This window comes from Podarcis tiliguerta, assembly GCF_965153285.1.
Source record: "Podarcis tiliguerta genome assembly, chromosome: 7".
Classification (NCBI taxonomy): domain Eukaryota; kingdom Metazoa; phylum Chordata; class Lepidosauria; order Squamata; family Lacertidae; genus Podarcis; species Podarcis tiliguerta.
The window spans coordinates 38,069,383-38,095,586 of NC_139540.1; the positions used below are offsets into that span (position 1 = coordinate 38,069,383).

Sequence of the window (26,204 nt, forward strand, 5' to 3'; positions counted from 1 at the left end):
AATAGAGACTTTGAATAATATATCAAATCCAACTAGCTTCTGAGGTTGAGGTTTCTTCCCAGGATCCCTCTGTCTTGTAAATCTCTGCAGCCAGCTCCTCGATCATTTACGGCTGGGATGAGGAGCTTGTGGTCCTCCCAGATGTTGCTGGATTCCAACTTCATCAACCCCAGTCAGTTGTGATTTATAATCCAGCAACATCTGGAGGGCCAGATGTTTATGGCATGATTGTTTTCAGGGTGATCCTAAGCATGCGGCACTGTCAGATCCCACAGGAATATTATCCATCTTTGCACTTTTGGACAATCACTACGATATGATGGCATTGAAATGGGTGAAACTATATGTGCAGTAATATCTTATCCTTTATGAAGATCTTATTTGTTTAGCTTATATTTTGATAAGAGAGCAGTCCCACAGTTGTGGGGTGGTTGTTTTTAAAGTAATGAAACCAGGCATAGGTTTGGCTCACTCTCTGGGTATCTGTACTGTAAAACTGCAACCTGTGATCCCCAGCCTCGCCCAACCTGTTTAGCCTTCGCAGGTTACTATTCTGTTGTTGATGATATTGCAGGAAGTTTTTGTGAGATTTGATCTGGAGAAGACAGTTCTGTAGTTAACAAATAAAAATAAAACAGGTGTTTCTTATCCATTGGCACAGTAAATCTGGAGGGGAAATAGAGCTCTGCAGAGAACATTGTTGTGCTAAAAATTACTCTCTCCATTTCCTTCTGTGAATACTTGTTAGGTACGTTAATATTATAATGTTCCTGGATTAGAAGTCCATTAAGCTGCAGATGCTTCAGAAAGCAATTGTGAAATGTCATTTATCTCAAAAGCTGTACTGCTCAGTATTGCCACTTGATGTCTCTAAGAAATAAAAAAAATCCCAACAATTCAGGCTATACCAAACGTTCTTGGAATCAGAAATGTAATCAGGTGTAATATTTATTGTCATTAGGGACTCGTGTAATAGCTGAGCAGTTATCCTGAGGCACAGGGTTGAAGGGAGGGAATAACTGAACGTTTAAAACAATAGTACCCAGCTTCCAAAATGGGTAAAAGGAAGCTGATTTTAACTCAATTTCCTGTTCAACTTATTTAAATGAATACTGAGTCAACTTAAGTCTTTCTTTGACAGTTGACAATCTGAGGGGTTTTGGAGTTGATGTGCACATCAAATGACCAGGCAACTCTACGAAACTCACAGGGTGACCTTGGGCTAGGGACTGCCTCTCAGCCTGGCCTACTTCATAAGATTGTTTAGGGGATTAAATGAGGAGAGGGAGAACAATGTGTGCCCCTTTGAGCTCCTTGGAGAAAAAGCTGGGATATAAATGCAATAAATAATCAACTCTGCATTCCTTCAGTTTAGCTTGAGGTTTTATTTCATAGAAGCAGTTTATGGAGACTAACCTGAGATAAATGGGCAGCTCTGGAGATGTATTAAAAACACAATTTCTGCTGCTGCACTTAATTTGCATATGGTTGGATGTAATTAAACATAATTTATTTTTTTCATAAATGTGGCACCTGCAGTATGATACTATGTGTTGAAGGGTTTGGGGAAAAGGTTGGTGAACTCTCAGTTATGGATTAGCTTGAAAATCCTTGATTTATTTGTTTAAAATGTATTTTCTGCCTTCCATAAGGATCCTAAGGGTCTGGTTTATAGGAAAATAAATAAAAACAAATGCAAGGAGGATCAAAAAATCTGAAAAGGTTACTCACTTTTATTTTTTTAGTGATGGCAGCTTTCTTAGATGTTCCAGCTTTTTGCTAACCCCCCCCCCAAAAAAAAACCTGTTTACAAGGCTTGCTGCCCTGCCAAGCCAAGGCATGTTCCTGAGACAGTTCTGTCCAGAACAGCTGAGCAAGACAAAGGGAATGCTTTGAAACTTTCACTGCTTCCATAGTGTTCCAGGTGTCTTAGGATTTGTGTGCTTGGGAATCATGAACGGAAAAGCATGGAAGGTTGGACTCCTTATGCTAGTCTGATGTGCCACCAAAGAGTTTTAAGTGTTACCTGAAGGCAGCCCTGTATCGGGAAGTTTTTAATATTGTCAGTCTTCTAGTTATGGGGAAAAGTAAGGGGGCTGTATCTGGTTGGAGCTTTTGATCCTATTTCCACATGTGTTTTGTATAGATATTAAAGAATGGTGAGAACACTACCAGTGATTTTGATTTTCTGCTATTTGCTGATGCAATACAGGAAGGATGGTGGTTTCAGTGATTTGGGGTTATTATTTATTACTTTGCTTAGGGGACGAGGGTGGCACCGTGGTCTAAACCACAGAGCCTCTTGGGCTTGCCGATCAGAAGGTCAGTGGTTTGAATCCCCACAATGGGGTGAGCTCCTGTTGCTCGGTCCCTGCTCCTGCCAACCTAGCAGTTCAAAAGCACGTCAAGGTGCAAGTAGATAAATAGGTACGGCTCCAGCGGGAAGGTAAACGGTGTTTCCGTGCGCTGCTCTGGGTCGCCAGAAGAGGCTTAGTCATGTTGGCTACATGACCCGGAAGGTGTACGCCAGCTCCCTCAGCCAATAAAGTGAGATGAGCCAGTAAACCAGTAAAGCAACCCCAGAGTCATCCACGACCGGACCTAACAGTCAGGGGTCCCTTTACCTTTACCTTTATAACTTTGCTTTAAATAGGAGCATTTTTTGAGGTGTAAAGAAAATTGAACCCTGTTGGTCTTATTCACGTGCATTTTCAAACTTTGAATCTAAGTGTAGAGATGATAATAATAATAATAATAATAATAATAATAATAATAATAATAATAATAATTTTATTATTTATACCCTGACCATCTGGCTGGGCTTCCCCAGCCACTCTGGGCAGCTTCCAACAAGATATTAAAATACAGTAATCCATCAAACATTAAAAGCTTCTCTAAACAGGGCTGCCTTCAGATGTCTTCTAAAAGTCTGGTAATTGTTGTTCTCTTTGACATCTTTGACATCTGGTGGGAGGGAGTTCCACAGGGTGGGTGCCACTACCAAGAAGGCCCTCTTACTGGTTCCCTGTAACTTGGCTTCTCACAGTGAGGGAACTGCTAGAAGGCTCTCGGCGCTGGACCTCGGTGTCCAGGTAGAACAATGGGGGTGTAGATGCTCCTTCAGGTATACAGAAAAGCAAGTATCCTTTACATTGAGATAGTGTATCTTCTTCTTTTTAATAAGATTTTTATTAAAGTTTTTCACAATGCAGTAAGATTATTAGAGATAATATACCTCTGTCATGTTTACATAGGTTAGGAAGCAGTTCTTCAGCTTCCTAGCTACTGTATTCATAGCAAAATAAACATTGATTACTGTATATTGTGTGTATTCTTTTTCTCTGAAAATGTCAAGGCTGCTCGCTGCAAGTTCAGGGACGACTTTGAAAAGAGAGTAGGAGTTTGTGAGTTGTGCTGTAAAACAATGCAGTTCTGTAGCTGCTTTGATGCAGTTTGACAACGCAGTTGAAGCCTTACAAATTTGCCCCGGGTTCCATAGTTGGTTGGATACAAGTTTGGAATAGAGACGATGCTTTCAAATGAACACATAATCTATTCAATTACAGGTCCTTGGATTCCTGTTGTTATTGTTTTATATAATGTTGCTGGAGTAACCTGACAGTGAACTGCATTCAGTAGTAGCCTGGTTAACGTTTATTTGTTTCTGTTCCATTTCATTTATATTCTTTGAAATGTTGTTACTCAGAAATTGTTCTGAAAAGCCTGACTTTGCTCTGTGTCAGAGATGGGCAACCTCTTTTTTTATCACGGGCTGCATTGCCCTGTGGATAATCTGTCAGGGATCCCAGGCCAGTTGGGGTGGAGCCAAAGCTGATGTTGGGTGAAGCGATGGATTTAACTCATCTGGAATGAAGGCTGCCCTGCTTCAGTTTCCCCTGTGGCTGCCTCTGATTAGAATTCTCAATCCTAAGAAGGCAAACTCAGAAGTAAGCCCCACTGGGGTTGGTGCAGTTATTCTCAATTAAGTATATAGAAGGGATCTTGTTAGCACAACAGACCAATAGAGCTATGTTTCTAGAAAGCAAGTGAAGGTACTTTCTTTTGGACTCGGGGGAAGGCATAGCCACTGTGGTGCTCTCTAGATGCTGCTGGCCTACAGTTCCCATCAGCCACAGCCACTGTGGCCAATGGTCAGGGGTGATAGGAGTTGTAGTCCACCAACATCTGTAGGACACCAGGTTCTGAGTGCTACATACAGTGGTGCCTTGGTTCTCAAACTTAATCCGTTCTGGAAGTCAGTTCCAAAGCCAAGGCACGCTTTTCCATAGAAAGTAATGCAAAGTGGATTAATCCGTTCCAGACATTTAAAAACAACCCCTAAAACAGCAGTTTAACATGAATTTTACTATTTAACGAGACCATTGATCCATAAAATGAAAGCAATAATCAATGTACTGCAGTCACACAATGAATCAATCAGTAGCTCAACTGGGTTCCACACAGTCACAAAAACAAAAGAGCTGCAAAAACAAAATACGGTAAATAGTAAAAACAGACAGACCTCAGCATAACACTCAGAATGGAAGTGTGGCACTCAAAACAGAAGTGTGGCACTCAAAACGGAGCATGTTCGGCTTCCCAAAGAAGTTCGCTAACTTACTTCCGGGTTTGCAGTGTTTGAGTTCCAAGTTGTTTGAGTACCAAGGCATTTAAGAACCAAGGTACCACAGTACACACATGCACAAACACAACAGAAGCCTACCAAATTGTTCTCAAACAGCTGATTGGGGAAAAGCCACACAACCAAAAATATATATAACAAATAATTATTCAAGGAAATAATTGCCACTTACAGGGTATAGTTGTTCTGAAACTATGCAGGAAGAGGTGGGAAACTTTTCTAAAAGCTAGGGAAAATAAGGAGGGAATTTTAAAAGGAAGGAAGGAATTGAAGAATAGGGGAGCTTTAGGAGGAGACTGGTTCCCTATGTACTGAGCATCTGCTATATTTTTCATTAAGCATCTAATAAAAGACTTACTTGGGAGCAGAGGGGAAATCTGGAAATCAGGCGGAATATGTTAACAATAACATTATGCTCTTGTTCAGTGTTGGCTAGGTTTTTGCTGTTGAAGTGTGGGATCTCACAGCCTACCTAAGTGAGAGCCCTGGTAAATAAACTGATTATTGACTTGATAATTTGAATTTGATTCTGTCTAAGGACACTTAACTAGCACTGTGGTATGAATGTTGTTAGCCTTAGTGACTAAACACAACTTTGGAATAACAATAGACGCAGATGGCAGTGGGATGGCTTTTGTTACAGTAAAAGAGACAGTGATAATTGGAGACTTCTCAGTTGTTCTCACACCTATTTTCAGTGCAACAACAGGATATATGTATTTTTTGTAATGGTGTATTCTTCTTTCATGTAGAGTTCGCAATATGTCCAGTGTGTCGCTGGGTGCTTGCAGTTGATGCTCAGGGTCAATGAATACCGTTTTGCATGGGTCGAATCAGATGGAGTTAGCTGGTGAGTATTTGTTGTACAGAAAAAGATGTGCTTCTAGTATATCCATGATGAAAGTGTTTTCCTACTGATTTATGCATTCTGTTGAGCTGTTAAAAGCATCCTTAGGATAAGTTTGCAAATCTAAAACAGTGTTGTACAGTCGTACGTTGGATCCCGAATGCCTTGGCTCCTGAACAAATTGGCTCCTGAACGAACGAAACCCAGAAGTGAGTGTTCCGGTTTTTGAATGATTTTGGAAGCTGAACATCTGGTGTGTTTTCCGCAGTTTATGATTGGCTGCAGGATGATCCTGCAGCCAATTGGAAGCTGTGCTTTGGTTTCCGAAAGTTTTGAAAGTTGAACGGACTTCCGGAACAGATTCCGTTCGGCTTCCATGGTATGACTGTAGTCCTATCTCCTAAATAATTCTGGGTATTGTTCTGTGAGCAGACTGGATTCTTTAACAAAATTCTGTTTACTTTCCAAATAAGTCCTTTGATGAGAGTCCATGATATTTTTAAAGAACAGTTTGTTTACACTGTACATATAACTTCAGTTTCCTCAATCGTGTATGTAGTATGGACTTCTGTAATTTTGCTCAAGAATAATGCATGTAGATGTTTAGGAGTGATGGATAATATAGCTGGGCTTCTGAAAAGCCTTTGACACAGTCCGTAACCATAGCTACTGAGTAAACTTAGCAGTCACGCAATAGAAAGACTGATTCTATTCTGAGAGACAAGGAAAATCTGTGGCTCTTGGGAAGTTGTTGAATTCCAATTCCTCAGCCAGCATGGCTAGTGGTTTGGGATGGTGGCCATATGGAGGGCGAAATGTTAGCATGACTATAATTTCATTGTTTCGCGGTAGCAAGCACCATTATATACATCAGTGTATATAGTGTATATAGGTTCAGATTTCAAACACATGCAGCTTTAACAAAAGATCTTAAGCCAGTTAAAAATGTAACCTTTAGCTTTCACTTAGAAATGCAAACCATCTTGCAAATAATTGTTACCATTTGAACTCCTGTTGTGAAGTAAGAACTTCATCAAAGAAAAGGAAGGCAGTACCAGCCTCTGCTTGATTATTTCTCTCATTTCGAGACTTCCTCTGTATTCTGATTTGTCGCAAAACAACAACAACAACAACAGTGAAACCCTGCAATCTCAGTATTGCCCTATTCATTTGCTGGAGCAAGGAGGGTCCATCAGATACCCTGTTGTTCCAGCAGATGATTTCACCTCTGCTGTGAATAAAGTAACTGAGCTTTGCTCCCTTGCTCCCACCTCTACTCTACTCTATCCTAACCTGTCCCTGGCAGACTAAATTACATACTGTTGTTTGGCTGATTAGTGTTTGCTAATTTGTTTAGTGTCTCTCTAATTTGTATGGAAGTATATTTGTGAAAGGCTTTTCTTTTACAAATTCAATGTGTCTGGAAGTGAAGATTTTACATTCTGAATTACAGGATAGTGAGCAGCTGCCTAATGGTATGTTTCTTATGCTTTATCCCTGCTCTCTAGTATCATGGGAGTATTGAGTAACAAATGTGGTTTCCAGCTTCAGTATCAGATGATCTTCTCTATCTGGCTGCTGGCATTCAGTCCTCAAATGTGTGAATATTTGCGGCGTTATAATATTGTCCCAGTCCTGTCTGACATCCTTCAGGAGTCTGTAAAAGAGAAAGTCACTAGGATCATTCTTGCAGCATTTCGGGTGAGTGAAGTATGTAGACTACAAATTCTTTAAACTGGGGTGGGGGGCTTTAGGTATTGGGGCCAAATGCAGCCCTCTGGGGCCTCTGTGGCTCTCTGGACTTTCCTCAGGCCACATTTTCCACTGGCACTGCCTCACACCCTCCTTGACTGTTTTTGCCTGACAAAAGTGTGCTCTTGAAGACTGAGGATGCCTTCTGCTTTCCTAGATATAAGGGGTGTGTATATAGAAACTAGCTATTGTGCAAAGGTAAAAATTTACATTCAGTGGTCCATCCATATGAAACTAGGATGATGTCTGAACACTCCTCAGTATGCTATGTCATCTTCTTGATACAGAACTGTAAAGAATGCTAGTGGGATGTGGCAGGAAATGACAGTAGGGTCAGTCAAAATATAGAGGGAGTGCCAGTTAACAGAGAATCCCATCACTACCTTTTAAATTAATGGTTATCAGGGTCTGACACCGTTTTGTTTTGTTTTTCTTTCCAGAATCTTCTAGAAAAGTCTACTGAAAGAGAAACTCGCCAGGAGTATGCTCTTGCCATGATCCAGTGCAAAGTTCTGAAGCAGCTGGAGAACTTGGAACAACAGAAATATGACGATGAAGACATAAGTGAGGATATAAAGTTTCTGTTGGACAAACTTGGGGAGAGTGTGCAGGACCTCAGGTAAATTTTGTCTTCAGTGTCTAATGTTCAAATTGATACAAGGAGGGTCCTCCTTGGGGTATAGGCTCCCCACTGAAGCACCTGTCAAGATCAAATAGAGGCCTAGTTATTAGAATGATAGCTTGTCTAGTGATTGTTTTCTGCAATGCTGTAGATTCCAAAGACCGTATGAAAGAAATAACTGTAAGACCAAGCAGGCTTTTCTTTTTTTTAAACCAACTTCACATGATTTGTACCTTGGGATGGTATCAGATTCAAGTAACCATAAAACTACAAAATAGTTATCATTTGTCATTACTATAAGTAGGCTTTATTTACGCCTCATTTGGGAGTTCCTTATCATCTTATATAATATCAAAATAAAGTACCAAAACAGAGTGCTTTAAGTGCTGAAGGAGTTGTGTTTTTAAAAAATCAACAGACACTGCATGTAATTAATAATAATAATAATTAATGGAAATCAGAATTGCCATGCCTTCAAAAATAAAAGAATATGGCTCTGTGGTTTTATATTTGGCTAAGCACCAAACTGTTGTTGCCCTAGGTTATTAGAAAATGACCATGCGCATATGTAGTTAAAAGATTCTAACGGCTAGATTCCCATTTTCCAAAGCTGGTTGTGTGACCTGGGAGAGGAGCACATGTTAATCTGAGTAAGGAATGTTTTCCCCATTATGGCAACTTCCTGGAAGCAAATTCCAAATTGGATCTGAATGTCCTAGGCTACAATCCTATCTTTGTAATGCAAAACTGTCAGCAGCGGAGAAAAATCTGGAAAAATTGACTCCTTTAGCTTCAGTCTGGCCAAATTAGAATTCATGGTAAATAGGCCCCATTCATCCCAATGAAAATATGCTGTCATTTGTAAATTGCACTTTTATATTTATAAGTGTTCATACTTATGATTGTAAGTGCCACTTACAATTTTTGTAAAATCCTTTACAAAGAATCCTAAGTGCAGTGGGAGGTTTGGGTGTGCTGTTTGCTTTCATATATTGTCCTTGTGCATCAGATTTATTCCTCATTCTCTTATGTTCGGTTTATTTTGCAGTTCGTTTGATGAATATAGTTCTGAGCTTAAGTCGGGGAGACTAGAGTGGAGCCCTGTTCACAAATCTGAGAAATTTTGGCGAGAGAATGCTGTGAGATTAAATGAAAAGAATTATGAACTGTTGAAGTAAGTTCTTCTGATATATCCCTGCTTCAGTTGAATTGTTGTGTTGCTCAGAGTAACCAAAGTTTCATTTAGGGTATCTGCATAAGGTAGAGGGACTATAATACCATTTTCAATAAAAGGTTCCCGTCTTAGAAAATGTCTCAAGTGAGCACAGTGAGAGAGAGAGAAAAACTTTGTTGCTTTGTATGGTATGGAAACTAAATTGGGAGCCTTAGCTCAGAGGGCTGTATCCAGGTCCCATTAATGCAAGGACTTATGCCTGCACAACAGGACTTCCACTGCTTCTTCCTGCAGCCCCCCCAATCTCTTCTGGATGTTCTGCCAGCCCTCTGGAGCAGATTTCTTTTGTGGAGCATGAAGGAAAGGAAGTCCTCTTGCACAGGTGGAAGTCCATCTGCTAATGACACAATTTCATAGGACACAATCTACTGTTTTCTTTTTGGAGCACAGGTGAATTTGTAAGAGCATTGGCTTGCTTCTTAAATGAAATGTGGCTTGATTCTAGAACAGCAAATGTATGGTTTTGATATATTTAGACACTTCCTTGAGATTGCTGGAAACTATTAAAGATTGGGTTTGCAGCTAATGGCGGTGATATGATGTCCCTCCCCCCCAAAAAAAGTTTTTTCCCCCCATTGGTAACCTTATCACTGCTGTAACATCTGAATGTAGCATAAATATCTGTTCATTGTAGTGTTATACTTGCCTATTCAGGAATATGCATTATTCATTCAAAATGAGATAATCAGTCAAGTGTCTGTGCTGTGATGTCTTGGCTTGGATGCTTCAGCTGTCTATAGATAATGCCTTGCAGATCAAAAGGCTTAGCTGAGCATGAAGCAAAGTGGTAATTATCAGCAACACTGGTTTTGTCTTCATTGAAAGTTGAGCTAACTTAATTAAGTATATTATTGGTTCTTTAGTTTATCGTTCAGTGTACAAATCCTGAAAAGGTGTCTGTGAAATGAGTACAGTTCCCTCTCCCCACAAAGGCTTATTTGAATTTTTGCATGGCAGATTAATAAGATTAGAATTTACCAGAGAATGTATTAAGAATTTACAGCTGAACACATTTGCTAAATATGTGTTGGACATTCATTACCTAGATGATTTGGGATAGCATTCAACTATGTCATACTTGGAACTGACTGACTGAAATCAGTAATGTTAAGTTACCGTATTTTTCGCCCTATAGGACGCACAGGCCCATAGGACGCACCTAGATTTGGGGGGGGGGAATAAAGAAAAAAAAATATATTCCCCCCCAGCCGCGGGAACTCCCACAGGGCTCCCCAGGCTGCGGATAGCTTCCCGAAGCGCGGGGCGCTCTGCTTCAGGGTGCCCCGCGCTCCGGGCAAGCAGGCTGCTATTTGCAGCCTAGGGAGCCCTGCGAGAACTCCCACAGGCTCCCCAGGCTTACGGATAGCTTCCTGAAGCCTGGAGAGAGAGGGGTCGATGCGCACCGACCCCTCTCGCTCTCCAAGCTTCAGCGAAAGCCTGCATTCGCCCCATAGGACGCACACACATTTCCCCTTCATTTTTGGAGGGGAAAAAGTGTGTCCTATAGGGTGAAAAATACGGTAGTCGTGACCAAGTCCATTGATTTCACTGGGGTGGAATCTACATGCATGTTAAAAACATTGTGAAAATGCTTTTTTTTAAATCGTTTTGAAAAATGCATTGAATTTGCTATAGCTCACAGTCACCATTTAGTGTCACAATTGTATATTGCACTTTACAACACATTCAAAACATTTTATTTGCAGCGAGATGAGCGCCACAACCCCAGAGTCGTCCACGACTGGACTTAATGCTCAGGGGTCCCTTTACCTTTACCTTTTTAGCTGAGTCCTAGGTCTACCCTGAGTGCGATTTTGAAATATCTCTCAAAATATTTGTGTGATACTGTGTGAATCTAGAAAAGTTTTGCAGTACTGAAGTAACATGGCAGAAGTTTATTGAGTTTTATCAATTTTTCGTATGCTATATTTTGTACACTCCATAGTGAATAAGGATCTTGTATATTTGCAATCCTATTGTAGAATCTTGACAAAGCTTCTGGAGGTATCAGATGATCCTCAGGTCTTGGCTGTAGCTGCTCATGATGTGGGAGAATATGTCCGACACTATCCGCGAGGAAAACGGTGTGGAAGGCTTTTTCTTATCTTTGCTTAGCACCTGAGTTAAAACAAGGGCCATTGCTTATGACACAAGGAACAGTTAGTGTAACCTTTTGTTAGACCTTACTATAAAGTATCAGTGGATGGTTTAATTTGATTTTATATTTATGTATGTGAGATGCTTTCAGCAACATTTTTATATGACTATTTGAATTTTGTTAGGTATTGTAATTTTTAGTGAATGATGTCATGTAAACTTATTGATGATATGAGCTGCTTTGATTATAGTTCCCAAAGGAACAGTAGCATACAAATCAATTGAGTTAAAATGGACTGAGATGTTTGTGCTGAAGAAGCACCCACATTTGCTTTCCAAACTAATCTTATATCACCAAACCTTTATGAGGCATTACAAGTACAGGCCATCATAAAACATCCATATATGAAATTTTAAAATATACAAATAAACAGCCATGTAAAATATATAATGACAAGGATTTTCATTGGGATTTCTTCCCACTAAATAGTGCCATTCACCACTCTAAGAGAGACTATTGACAAAAACTCAGCCACCCTTGCAGTTACTTCCGGGTTAATGTCAGACAGAAAGAATCTGATATTTTCATTGTGTCGTGATGTTAGATTACCCAAAAAAGGGAATAACAAGCCTTATTAGCTCGTTGTGTACTGGACAGTTTACTGAAAAGGATATGTGCTACAGTGTCCGGCACATTCAAATATCATTTGCAATGTCTATCATTTTTGGGGATGTTTAAATATCTGCCCTTGACAAAAGCTGAGGGGAAAACGTTCAATCGGGTTAACATAAAGTCCCTGCGTTGGGCTGGAATTATTTATTTTGAGATATAAGTGACCCTGTTACCTGTTGTATTTAAACCATAGAACTTGGGGGAGCAAATTTTATTTACAGCTGACTTGATGTTTTGTTTTTCCACCAAACTAATCCGTGTGCCTTATTAAGCTTTTGATTAGGAAGTTTTAAGACAGCATATTGAAGCTAGTTGAGGGGAATTCAGTTGAAGTAGTAGACAGTGGTGGGGAATCTTTACTGACAGGCAGGCAGGATCCTAACCTCCCCCACCTCGCACATGGGTCTGCTGGAAATTTGTGGTGTTGGTACTGTAAAGTAACTTAAAATGGTGTGAGGTTGGCGGCTGCTAGTAATCAGAAGTGGAAGGAAACTTGAAAACACACAACACCCACCCACCCCCACACCCCTGACCACTACCTCTCTCTTACCCATGCTATCTTCTCTTCTTGTAGTGTGATTGAGCAGCTTGGTGGAAAACAGCTTGTAATGAACCACATGCACCACGAAGACCAACAGGTTCGCTATAATGCCTTGCTTGCTGTGCAGAAGTTGATGGTCCACAACTGGTATGTGACAACTCACTTTCACTTCGGGGTTTTTATATTATTTTATTTAGTAGATTTATATACCATCCTTCATCATAAGATCTCAGGGCAGGAGTTCTTTTGGGGAATGTGTGAAACTCAAGTCCTAAATTATGACATGCCTCTTGTGGGTTACAATAAAACTTTGGTACCCTCTACCACTGAAATGATAACAATTTTAGAATTAACTCAGCAACCGGCAGTAGTGTCATTGTTAAGTGAAATTTAGGGGCTCTTCTGCTGTCTTTTTTCACTATTCCCCCCCCCCATTTTGTTATTTAATGAAAATTGAAGTAGACTGTATAAAACAGAATATATTATTATTCCTTTTTGTTTCCTGACATTTAGAATGCCTGATATTTTCAGCCTTTAATTGTGTTTCCATTAGAATTTCTTGCAGCAGGATCCATTTATATGTCTAGCAGACCTTTGGTGAACAGAAATGCAAGATGCATTTGTATTTTTCTAATAGCTGAACTGAAAGAAATAGATTCTTGTTGCAAAGTTGTTAAAAAGCTTCTGAACTGATTTGTTTTGTTTAACAAAATGTATGTGCAACTTGCTTGTTAAAAAAATAAATAAAACTTTTTTTAATGGTTTATAAAACATGAAATATATTGATAAAACATGGTTAGATACAGGTATCAGTAAGCATTCGAAGGCGATTGAAATGAACAGTAACTAAAAAGAGATAAATCACATGTTTGCAGAAGCGGCTTAGTCATGCTGGCCACATGACCTGGAAACTGTACTCCGGCTCCCTCTGCCAATAAAGCGAGATGAGCCCCGCAACCCCAGAGTCGGCCACGACTGGACCTAATGGTCAGGGGTCCCTTTACCTTTTACATGTACCTTCTAAATGTCTGGGTAGGGCTGCCTGAGCAAAAATGTTTTAAGCAGGTGCCGAAGAGAGTATAGCCTGCTGGACATCAAAAGACAGAGAGTTGTAGGTGCTGCCAAATGAAACAATTTATTTCTAAGGATAGTTTTATAAACTTTTCTGCACATATGCAGGTCATTAGGAAACAGATTCTTTAGCCTTGTTTCTTAATGGCTGGCTGGGGGGACTTTTTCAGCTGTAGCAACTTAGTTGAAACTTTTTGCAAGTAATACAGACACATCAGTAGCACATCCCCTCCATGAACTACCTCATTACATTTTGTAAAATTTATATACTAGAGAAAAGGCAGAGACAGCCTGCCTGCCTAGTATATATCGGATCATTACAGGCTATTACCATCATCCTATTCCTTGGGAATGGAATAAAGAATTTCCTAATGTCATTCTTCAAGATGCATAATCCACTCCTCCTGTTACCTAACCACTGAAATCAACTACTTCTGGCCTGTGTATACTCTAGAAACTTATACAAAAGAGAAGTTTAGCATGGTCAATCTAACTTTGTAGTGTTGCATCCCTCCTTTTCATTAGTTTCCGTTACCTGTCATGGCCTTTCAGAAGGCCTGCAAGGCTTTTACCTCTGTACTCTTTCTACTTACCTTTTAAGGCACTGTGAGGTTCAGCAGGATTTTGCACGCAGGTGGCGCTGTGGGTTAAACCACAGAGCCTAGGACTTGCTGATCAGAAGGTCGGCGGTTCGAATCCCCACGACCGGCTGAGTTCCCGTTGCTCAGTCCCAGCTCCTGCTAGCCTAGCAGTTCGAAAGCACGTCAAAGTGCAAGTAGATAAATAGGTACCGCTCCGGCGGGAAGGTAAACGGCGTTTGCGTGCGCTGCTCTGGTTTGCCAGAAGCTGCTTAGTCATGCTGGCCACACGACCCAGAAGCTGTACGCCGGCTCCCTCGGCCAGTAAAGCGAGATGAGTGCTGCAACCCCAGAGTCTGCCATGACTGGACCTAATGGTCAGGGGTCCCTTTACCTTTACCTTTAGACATGTATAGGTCTGCACTGTTAATAATATACTTTTGTAGCAATTGATGATTCTATAAAAAATACAACCCTCAGAGTGAGGAAAGTACAGCAAATGCATCCAAACTGTTAGGATAATTAGCCCGGTGCTGCCAGTAAATCTTCCCTGATTGATTTACTGGCCCCTCAGTCCAGCACGCTTCCGTTGCGTGAACTCTGCTTCACTCCTACAGCAGTAAAACACCTTAGCAGAATAAGCGCAGCATACGTGTGATAAAGGCTTAAATCAAGCGAAGGCAGATTCTTTCCTTAAAGTCTTTTATTGCTCCGATAACATTGGCAAAAATCCATCAGAGTTCAGCTGCATCTTCCCAGCTCCTCTCATCGAGCTGGCAGCTTACACACTGATACTTTCGCTTTCACAGCACACAAAGAACATTCCAGTCTGCTCACGTCATTTCCTGGCAGACGTCCCAGGAAATCCCTCCCCTTTAGAGCCGAGGCATAGCAGTTTACCTCATTACTGCTCCCAACACCCCCTCTTGCCTCGGATCGGAGGGTAGAATCGACCCTTGGTCGTCCCAAACCTAAACCTACGCAAAACTCTCCATGTCTCTGGAAGGAGAGTGGCTTCGTTAAGCCATCAGCTAGGTTCTTCGCAGAGGGACAATATTTCAGTGCTACTAATCCCTCTTGAACGCTTTGACACACATTCCGAAAGCGAATATCTAAATGTTTCGTCCTCGCTTTGAACTGTCCAGACTCTGCCAAACGTAGGCATGGTTGATTGTCTTCAAACACACGTATTGGTTGACAATCTACCCCACAGATTTCCTGCACTAAGCAAGCATAGAACTCCAGCTCTGTGCATATCTCTGAAAGAGCACTGAACTCAGCCTCAGTGGATGAGAGCGCTATAAGACTCTGCTTCTTGGATCTCCATCCAACTACTGAGTTTCCAAACTTAACCACTAGACCAGACACAGATTTGCGGTCCTTCAAATTAGCCCAATCAGCATCCACATGGCCGACCAGCTTGGCTTCTCCCTGTGCTGGCAACCTAAGACAAAGGTCTTTTGTTTCCTGCAGATATCTCAGAACTCTCTTGATGCCATTCCAGGCATGCACACTAGGGTTTGATGCTTCCCTGCTGAGCAGATTGACAGCAAAAGCAATATCAGGCCTGCTCCACTGGGACAAGTACAACAAACTCCCTAGGGCTGACTGAAACACTTCAGTATTTTCAAACACAGCACTGTCTCCTTGCTGGCTGTCTTTCACAAAATTAGTCTCCATTGGACTCCTGACTCCTGCACAATCACTCATTCTCATTTTCTGCAGCAATTGCTCAATTTTACCTCTCTGACTGAGCAAGAAACTTCCATCTTGTGTGCGTTCAACATTGACACCAAGATAAGTTTTGACAGCACCGAGCTGTTTCAACTTGAAACGTTTCCCTAGGTCTTTGGCAAACTTTTCAGCCTGTTCATCCGTCTCCGCCAAAAACAAAAGGTCGTCAACGAAAACTAACACCTGTTCCTGTTTCTCACCAGACCCTTTCAGGTAAAGACAACTATCAGCAACACTTTTTCTGAAACCTAACTCTTCCAAGGCTTCATTCAGGCACATGTTCCAGTTTCTGGCAGATTGACGCAAACCGTAGATAGATTTGTGCAACCTCCACACAACATCCTGCCTCTTGGTCTCAAACCCTGGAGGAGGCTTCATGTACAGCTCCTCCTGGAGATCTGAGTTTAGGTAGGCAACATCCACATCAAAGTGGTTTACCTTCCAGCCTCTCTGTGCCGCACAAGCTAAAAGCGTTCTCAGAGTCTCTGCACGTGATGTCGGCGAATACACTTCCGTGAAGTGTATTCCCTTCTTCTGAGAAAATCCACGTGCAACTAATCTCGCTCTATACTGCGGCTGTCCAGTCTCTGTGGGTTTCAAACGGTAAACCCACCTGCAACCTACTGCCTGTTTGCCTGGTGGCAGTTCAGTGAGTGAAAACACACCTAGATCCTTCATGGACTTCAACTCTTTGTCCATTGCCTTGTGCCACTCAGCTGCTTCTTCTTCAGGCAAACTCTGAATATCCTCAAAGGACTCAGGTTCACATCTAGCTGAACCTACCCAGACACCTGAAGCCTCATACCGATCAGGAGGTCTCCTTGTCCTCGCTGATCTCCTCAGTGTGACTCTTGGTGACACTGCTTCTTCTTCTTCAACCTCAGCATCTTCCCCCTCTGACCTGCTGCGCCTTTTGGGCCTCACAGCTGGCTCAACGGGTGAAGAAGGCTCACTCTTTGGTTCAATCTTGACTCTTGTCAGAGGAGGTGTTCTAGGTTCCCCCCTCTGAGGGAGTCTAAGTTGTCCCTGTCTTGGACTTTGTTGCTCTGGACCTTGGTCCCTTGCAACCACTTCATCATCCTCCTCTTCAGCGTCTGAGTCATAGGACTGTTGTATAACCACCTCTGGGTTTGCGTGCAGACGCTCCCAGCCTGCTTGCTCACAAAACTCTGCACTATTACTCACAACCAGTCTTGACTGATCACCACTGGGGTACGCAAACCTCCAGGCCTTTGAGCCAGGTTCATACCCTACAAAGATCATTTTCTTTGCTCTTGGCTCGCCTTTTCTGCGTAGAGCCTTTGGAATAAGCACCCAGGCTTCACAACCAAACACACGGAAGTAATTAACCTTGGGCTTTTTTCCACGCAGTAAGAAATACGGTGTATTTCCCACACTAGAGTTGTACACTCTGTTCTGTGTATGTACCACATACTTCCAAGCTTCAGACCAGAACTTTTGGGGTAGCCCAGAATCCCACAGGATCGCAGAAACTGCCTCTTGCACTGTCCTGTTTTTCCTCTCTGCCACACCATTCTGTTGCGGAGAGTAAGGAGCAGTGAGTCTGTGGCTAATCCCCTGTTCCCTGAAAAAGTCTTGCAGAGCGCATCCAGTGAATTCCGAACCTCGGTCACTCTGAAAAGCCTTAACTTTGGCGGAATATGTCACTTCTACAGCTGTGATCCAATCCCTAATCATTTTTGCTGCCTCAGCTTTGGTTCTCAAAGCAAAGGTCCAAGAATTTCTCGAAAAATCATCAACCAGAATCAAAGAGTACCTTGACTTCCCCAAAGACTCCACCGCCATTGGCCCACACAAATCTGCATGAATCAACTCAAAAGGTTGTGTGGTACGTCTCTCTGATTTCGGATAGGAGCAAGTTACAATCTTAGATTGCTTACATGCATTGCAATCTAAAAACTTGTCACAACTCTTAAAGTCACACCCTTCAGTTAAACTTGGGGCTTTTCTAAGAAATGCCCACCCCAAATGAGCAAAGCGTCTATGCCAAATATGAGCACAACCATTGTGGGGCGCTACATTCACACATTGCCCCTTGGCGTCCTCTGCGTCTTCTTCTCCTGTGGACAAAGACAGGTTAACAGTAAACAAATTGTCTTTGGCATGCACTGTATAGACATGGTTGCCATCCTTGTAGAATTCGCACTTGTCACCTGCAAAAGAAACTTGAAAGCCCTCTGTTAGCAAATCATGTACACTTAACAGACAATTGGTCAAACCAGGCACTGCAAAAGCCTTAACTTCATGCTTAAGAAAAGGACAGTAAAACAATCCAGTCGCAGTCAATTGCTTTCGACTCCCGTCCGCAACGACACAGAACTTGTCAGTCTCTACCCTCTTGCGATCCCGCAAGAGATTAGGCGACGGTACGAGAGTGTGGGTGGCTCCTGAGTCGATTATTATCTCTAGAGGATTGTTGTGTTCACACTTCTGCGTCGCCATAGCAACAACCCCCCTCTCACTGCCCACTTGGCTGGGGCCTGTGTTGGCTTTCTTCACTGTAGCCTTTGTTGCAACTCTCTCAGTTGCCATGGAGACTAGACTTCTCTCACGCAAGTCCTCACTCCTTATCTGTACTTTCGCCAGATGGTTGACCTTGAAGGCTTCCACTGTAGACGGCTTCCCACGGGAAGATTTCTCAACTCCTTCACGTAAACAGCTTATAGTAGTAGCCTTTGGAGGAAGAGGCTTCTCTGCGCTTTTGCTTTCCTCTGCCCCCCCACTCTCAGCACTCCTGGGGCTCCCAGGTCGATAACCTGCACCCCCTCTGGTGGGTCTGGTGGGTCTGGGGTTCTCCAAGCTTGGCCCCTCTCCAGGCCTCTCAGACAGACTCATCTCAGCATCAAAGCAGCTCTCTGCAGCAACCACAGCAGCTTTACTGCCCCCCTCTCTTGGGAGCTTCTCCCAGCTGCTCTCAGCTGGGCTCTCAGCGCCATCTTGGCTCTCTGCCCCTTCTGGCATCGCAGCGGCCACGTCTCGGCTTAGGCCTCCCACTCCTGCTTCACAAGCTTCTTGGAGTGCTCGCCACGCTGCACTAGGCCTTCTAGCCTCTTGTACCAGGGGTAACAGGTGTACGTCCACGTTTTCTGCTAGAAACGCTAGCACACGCTGCTCTTCTTCTTTCTGCACCTCTGTGCTCTCTGCTGCCTTCTGGGGTTTCTGGACAACACCCCACAAACCTGCCCCCACTAGGGAAAGCTCCACATGAAAGCTCCACGCCAGCCACGTGCTGGGGGTAAGCTTCTCACATGCTAAAGGCTCACAGCCAAAACTGTGTTTCAGAGCCATCTTCCGCCCTTCTCAGCCCCTTTCTACTCACTCAGTCTCTCAAAGGGGATATTAAAGTTTTCTGAAGCTGCCTGAGCCATGGCCCTTCCCTTCTGTCGGCTTATACTCACTCAGCCAAAACCGGGAGTCTGTGGGGCTGTTGGCTCCTTGCGTCTGAGTCTCTCCGCAGTGCCTTTGAAGATCTGACACGCGATCTCAGCCCTCCGCAGCTTCAAAGCCTTTTTCCACACGTGCTGAAGTCCATAACCTTGTTAGGATAATTAGCCCGGTGCTGCCAGTAAATCTTCCCTGATTGATTTACTGGCCCCTCAGTCCAGCACGCTTCCGTTGCGTGAACTCTGCTTCACTCCTACAGCAGTAAAACACCTTAGCAGAATAAGCGCAGCATACGTGTGATAAAGGCTTAAATCAAGCGAAGGCAGATTCTTTCCTTAAAGTCTTTTATTGCTCCGATAACATTGGCAAAAATCCATCAGAGTTCAGCTGCATCTTCCCAGCTCCTCTCATCGAGCTGGCAGCTTACACACTGATACTTTCGCTTTCACAGCACACAAAGAACATTCCAGTCTGCTCACGTCATTTCCTGGCAGACGTCCCAGGAAATCCCTCCCCTTTAGAGCCGAGGCATAGCAGTTTACCTCATTACTGCTCCCAACACAAACCTCGTACAGTTATGTAATTTATCTGTGATACTCTTAATAAATGAACTGATAAAATGCAAAATTGACTATATATTTAACTGGTTTTGAAAAGTCATGTAATTTAGGTACTATTGCTTTTAAATAGGATTCTGAAGCAATATGACATTGATGATGAAGCTGTTTCTAAATTAACAAGCATGTGAATGTCTTCTATGCAGCTCATAATTAGCTCTGCAGCCATGTGAAGCCTCATAAAATATTTTTATGTTTGAAATGAATATTCTGTATCTTCCCCTGTGAATTTCTCAATACATCCCTGTATTTCCCCTGCTGAAAAATACATCTTGTACTTCACTCTTTCTGGGGTTTCATTTTGGGATACTGCTCTACACCCCTTGTTTAATTAATGTTTGTTTTTCAGTCTCAGTATCCCAGAATTTCATACAGGGGAACTGAAATGGCATTTGTTTGCCAATGACAGTAATTTATTTTCAGATTTCTATATTGAAGGAAATGGTACTTTAGACTGTGTCTCAAGCAAAGTTTAATTAAGGTTCAGTCAGTCACAATTTATTTCAGGTTCTTAAAATTATGTTGCTATGTGTAAAACTGCACAAATTTGTTTTCTGTTCAGCTTGGTAAATGTGTCTTGATTCATGTAGATTCATATTGGATTACTGAAGCAAATAAAGCATCAAGTCAAATGTAAATTAGTGAGGAGATAGGTTTAATTTACAAGACATCTTTAATCTAACATTGCAATATAAGTGAGGACCTTAACAGCACTTTACAAATAAAAACCTAGACATGATTGAGCCAAAGTCAAAACCAGCCAAATTTTGTTGTATGCTGATATAAATGGAAGAGAGTGTTAAGAATGTGTTTTTACACTTTAAATCAATGGGACATTCCTAACTTTCTCCCCCATTTATACCTTTGAAAGTTTTGCCCCTCTCTTAATTGGACTGGGGAAATGTGTACCGATATGTTTTCGAAAACCGAAAATTTGGGTATCAAATTAGTTGTAGAAGAATCTTGGTACAGAGAGATGTGAGCAACTGAAATTTGCATATTTAATTCTCTCAAGGTCAGTGGGCTGCATCTCGGTAGTACAGCATCTGCTTAGCATCCAGAAATTCCTAGGTTCAATCACTGGCATATCCTGGAAGGAATGGGAAAGACATCTTTTTGGTAATCTGGAGAGATGTTCCCAGTCCATCTAGCTCAGGATTGTATGTGAAGGTTTTCACTCTGTAGAAGGCATCTTCTGATGTTCCCATGCTTTTACATAAACTGGATGGAAGGAAAGCTACTAAGTGATGAGCAGCAGAACAGTGTGTTTCAAGATCTTTTGAAAGGTGGCAGCTGGAATAAAAAGCACGAATAAAAAGCTAGCTCTGAGTAGGCAAATTACATGAGCAGCACAAGCAGAACAGTACCATCTTGTCAGTTTGAGGCAGGCTACATTGTTGCCATTTTGCTAGAAGAAATCGTACAGTATGTCTAAATTCTCCAGCCTAAGCTGATCTGTTTGTCTAATTCTGGGAAATGGTTGCACATGTTCTGAGATTTAACATAAGCAGTAAAATCTGAAACTATCACAATGAAACACTTTGCTGGTATAAACAAGCATGGCTAATGTTCAGAATATACATTTGTTGTTTTTTAATGTAAAATTCAGACCTGAGGCATTTAGCAAAACTGGCATCTCAGTGGAACTGCTGTGGGCTAGTTGAGGCAAGAAATTGCCTACTTCTTTTGAAAACAGTAACCGCTACTTATTTCCTTCAGAAAACTCTCATGAAGTATTCATCATTGGTCCCTTTAAAAATGTCTCGCCCACCCCTTGTTTTCTTTCAGGGAGTATCTTGGAAAACAGCTTCAGTCAGAGCAGCCTCAAACTGCCACAGCACGAAGCTGAGTCTGTCCTTTGGCGGGAAATAACTGGAGTAACAATTGCTATCTTGAAGTGCGAGTAAGAAAATGATGTGATTGCAGTTTCTTTACTGCCTACCCTGCTATTGTGTAGATTTTTTCCCTGCTATTCTTCCAGTATTGTTTCCAGGGGTAAAAATTAATCTAGTAAACAGTTTCTGGCAGTTTGCTAGCTGAAGCCCTTTAATATTGCAAAAATATACAAGAAATATAGCCTATATATGTTGCCTTTATTTTATGTATTTATTGTCTCTAAATAAGAAAAAAAAGAACACAAAGCATTAAAGAATAATCATTCCATATCATTAATTGTCTCTGTGTTGCCTGTTCTTCACTTGGCTATGAATAGTATTGTTCGGAAAGCAACATTTCAATTAATTTAGTTGACAGAATGATTGTTAAAGCTCCATATGAAAACAGTAAAAGACCAATTCTTCATCCCCACTGGTGATACCAAGTAGCTGGAACTCTGCACGTACATATTCTGAGCAATGGAAAGATTGTCGTGGCCACCAGTGTGAACCACACTCATGTGAGCTGTAGGCACGCGCCAATCACCCAATTAACTCCAGAAATCAAATGCAACAAACACCCTTAATTTGGTCATTAGTCTCCTTTTGTGAGTAAATAGCTTCCACCTGATAAACATATCCTGCACTATCCTATTGCATTTTCAGAGAACTCCCAAACTTACCTAGTTTCAATGAAGGCAAAGAGCATCATTCTAAAGATAACAATAAATTGAGGACTTTCTCATGTGGTATGACCATTAACTTGACCTAGGATGTCCCTGGAATCTCTTTTGTACCTTGGACTCTTAGGTCAAGCCTTTGTGGGGTGCAGGGTCGAATTCAGGGAGAGGCCCTTATAAGGTTTCCCTATCACGGTACATCTTCCATTCATTCTCCTTTTTGGAATGCTCCCACACAACTTCTCTTCAGATGCTGTACTCCTGTGATAGACCATGGGAGATGACTTCTTTCTTCCCTCTGCTCAAGGTTTATCTAGATTCTTTCCTTGCCTCTTCCCTCCGTGGGTTCCCTTGCCTTTGCTTGTTGTGTTTCAGGACTGGAAAGATATCCAGTAGGGTCTTCTGTGAGAGGAAAACCTTTCTGTTTTTCAACCAAATTTGGCTCACCAGGAACCTGGAGATAGATGGTTGTGGAAAGGGATTTACAATGTGGTTGAACTATCAGCCCACCCCACTTAATACTACCTTTCTGATAGGCATAAGGATTGTTTTAATGAATTACTCCTCCTTTGCCAAAGTGTGTAATCCCAGCTAGGATCATGTATCTGTGCTTGTCAGAAATTCAGAGCTTTGGGTCTCAGCAATGCCACTCACCTTCCTCACGAGGACATGCAGCTATTGCATCTCACTTTCCTGACTTTTCTGCAACTTCTGTGTTTTCTCTGGCTCCAGTGAGATGGGGAAGTCTCTATTTTGCATGTTAACATTTCCCACTTAATGGATTCTTTCATTTTTCCCATAGCAAAACTGGGTGTTTAAGACGTTGCCTCATAGTTCTGCATTAGGTGACTTTCCACCTCTAGTCTCCTCCCTCTATCACTGTAATGGTAACTAAGTGTATGGTCCAGGCAATGCATGGCTGAATTAGCCTGTGTAATGAATTTTCTCTACTGTGTTTCTCTAGTGGCATTCCAAGGCACAAAGCCATTGTTGTTGCCTCTATATCACTGTATATTGACATAGTACCTTTATTGAGTTATAAATAAATTGCTATAATTGCAACAATGTTGTGGTCATTGCTGGCTCTCTGGATCAAGCATGCTAATATAGGTCAGTGCTAATTTTTCCCAAATAAACAAGGTAATCAAAGCAAGAGCAATGCCATATGTATGAGTTCAACTGTCTTCAGTAAAGATCCCAAGAGTAGTATTGCTTATTTCCCAAAATCAGCATTTTAGTGAATGCAAGTATTAAGAGCTCAGCTGAATGAGTGTATGGGTGCACGTGACTAGCTTAATTGGTAACACTGGATGGTATAATATATTTAGAATTGTGAAATAATAATATTATTATTAGATCCAAGAATTGTCATCTTCACAAAAAGAGACGTACTATAAATTTATTTTTCGTGTATCTCTCACCCCCTCCAAAATTAATGTCTCATTTTGCATTATGTGAAATATGTTCAAAACGGTTGCTCTTGTATACTTCCTGGGGATATATGGATATATGAAAAGTGTGCACATTGGTAAACAAATATCTGTGTGCATGCCCAGTTTGAAGAAAAAAACCAGTAACAGAGGGTAGATATGTAATAACAGAGGGGAGAGAACATGCACACACCATGCAGATGCCATACTATTAAGGACCACCCACTTTGGAATAAAGGAACACTGGTGTAGGCAGAAGACATTGTTTTGGGATCAGGAAAGCAAATTGGACATGCTTGCACCAACCACACACACACACTGAGCTACCCATTGTTCAAGAAATCACCCCTGCATAGACATAGCTGAAGTGAAACTGAGAAAATTTTCAGTAGCAAAAGTGAACAATCAATAAATTGCTATCTAATTGTATTGCCTGTTAGTTGCTTAGTGAATTAATGAATTGATACAGACCTTTATAATTTATTTTGGCGTTTGTAGCTGGCTGGTGTTAAGGGATGTTAATCATTGTGCTTTGTATTAAGTACATTTAAGATTTATTAAGATTAAGTACCAACATGAGTTTGACCAAACTTGAAGCTACCAACATGAGTTTGACCAAACTTGAAGCTACCAACATGAGTTTGACCAAACTGCGGGAGGCAGTGGAAGACAGGAGTGCCTGGAGTGCTCTGGTCCATGGGGTCACGAAGAGTCGGACACGACTAAACAACAGCAACAAGATTAAGTACATGTATTGAGAAGTTTGAAGCAGTATACCTTTATTCCAGTTGGCATCAGTGGCGTATTTGAATTGATTTTATGCATATGCTGTTACTGTTTTTAAATTGCTTCCATGTGCAATTGTGTCAACTTTTTGTGTATTTTATATATTTTCTACTATATTGTAAATCACTTTGGGATGCCTCATGGCAAATGATTCATAAATGAGATAAATACTTCCACTAAATAGATCTTGAAAAACAGGTTACGCAGCAGAAGAAATGAAAAAAGACCTAGAACTTTGAGACTTTTGGATAGATATTGCAGTGGCTGGTGCACAGCCTAGGAATTTTATGCTGCTGTAAAGAGCTTCTGGGGTTGCCAGAGCCCATGACAAGCAGATGTATTGCACTTGTCCAACTTGGCAGTTATAAATAAGAGACCAGAGTAGCCACAAGGGTGGCAGAACTTTCACTATTTCAAATGAATTTCAACCCCCTTTTCAAACAGGCCCTTTGTCTTTTCATTTCCCAATAGCCTTGGGGTACTTAAAATACTTCTATAATTCTTCGTAATCCATCCTAGAAGTTGGTTTGAAAATCACTGAAGGTCTACTATGTATCGTACTTTGCCTAGCGGTATACTTGTGGCACAGCTCTCATATTGTACCTCTTCTGAATACAGCTATGAGGTCATATATTAAATGCTTGTTTGGGACAATTGAGTTTGTATGGTGCTACAATCATAGTTACGGACATATTATTGAAGCAATTAAATACTCTGTAGTTCACTCTACTGCATTGCTTTAACTCTGAGGATGTTGAGAATACACTGATTTGTGTTAAGTTCATATTCCTTTTGTGTGTTTTTCCTGGTAAATGCTCTCCCATGACATGACCTCCCTGCCTGTGTGGAAAACTAGTCCATTTCTCTCTCAGAGTAACGAGCCAATTCTTGTGAACCAGGCCAAAGAAATATGTATTAAAGGATCTACGTGGTTTCCTTTTGGGAAAGATTAGTTAGTTGCAAGCAAATGACCCCTTTCTATTGTTAAAGCAGACACAATAGCCATGAGCTGAGTTTATATATCAGTACATTTATTTATGTATTGTTTTCGCATGTAGGTTTGGTAAATTTATTAACAATGATCATTTCAAGACTGGAATAGGCCTTGATGGGAATGCTTTGAGTTGGATCCCAAAATGTCCCTCTGCCTCTCATGGAAAGGTGGTTTCTGAGCTTAGTGGAACAGTGGTCTGGGGAAAATTGACCCCAAATCCATAGAAGTTCTGTTTCTGCAAGCTCTTCTGAAATAATTTTTTCAATATCTCTCTCTCTCAACCTTTTTATTACCCACTGCAGCTTCTGTGCTATATCCTAGATCTTCCTTATCCAGTGTGCTTCTCATGCTGTGATATAGCACAACCCCAGATTATATTGTGGCACTGCACTGCGAGAATTCTTCTGGTAACACTTGCACAAAAGTCCACAGAGCCCTGGTAATAACTTTCTCCATCTGCTCATAGTTTGAAACCAAGACGTAATGAAGAAGAACAATGAAATCTCATCTACTGCTGTGTTCCATCCTCCATATATGGGATCTAGAATGATGATTTTGAACAATACTGGTGAAACAGATGTCAGAAAGAGCCAACCTTAAACATTCTCCACTGGGTGCTTATATTTA

General features: G+C 41.5%; 1 protein-coding gene across 1 annotated transcript in view; it reads left to right on the plus strand.

The window, feature by feature from the left end:
• Positions 1-23,432, plus strand: part of ATP6V1H (ATPase H+ transporting V1 subunit H) — a 38,141-nt gene extending 14,709 nt beyond the window's left edge. Inside the window, exons 8-14 of the mRNA XM_083451234.1 lie at positions 5,395-5,492; positions 6,998-7,190; positions 7,682-7,860; positions 8,912-9,037; positions 11,080-11,181; positions 12,442-12,555; positions 21,602-23,432. Of these exons, the coding sequence (XP_083307360.1) occupies positions 5,395-5,492; positions 6,998-7,190; positions 7,682-7,860; positions 8,912-9,037; positions 11,080-11,181; positions 12,442-12,555; positions 21,602-21,662 (873 nt within the window). The 3' untranslated portion in view covers positions 21,663-23,432. The remainder of the gene's footprint in view (positions 1-5,394; positions 5,493-6,997; positions 7,191-7,681; positions 7,861-8,911; positions 9,038-11,079; positions 11,182-12,441; positions 12,556-21,601) is intronic.
• Positions 23,433-26,204: the final 2,772 nt, after the last annotated feature.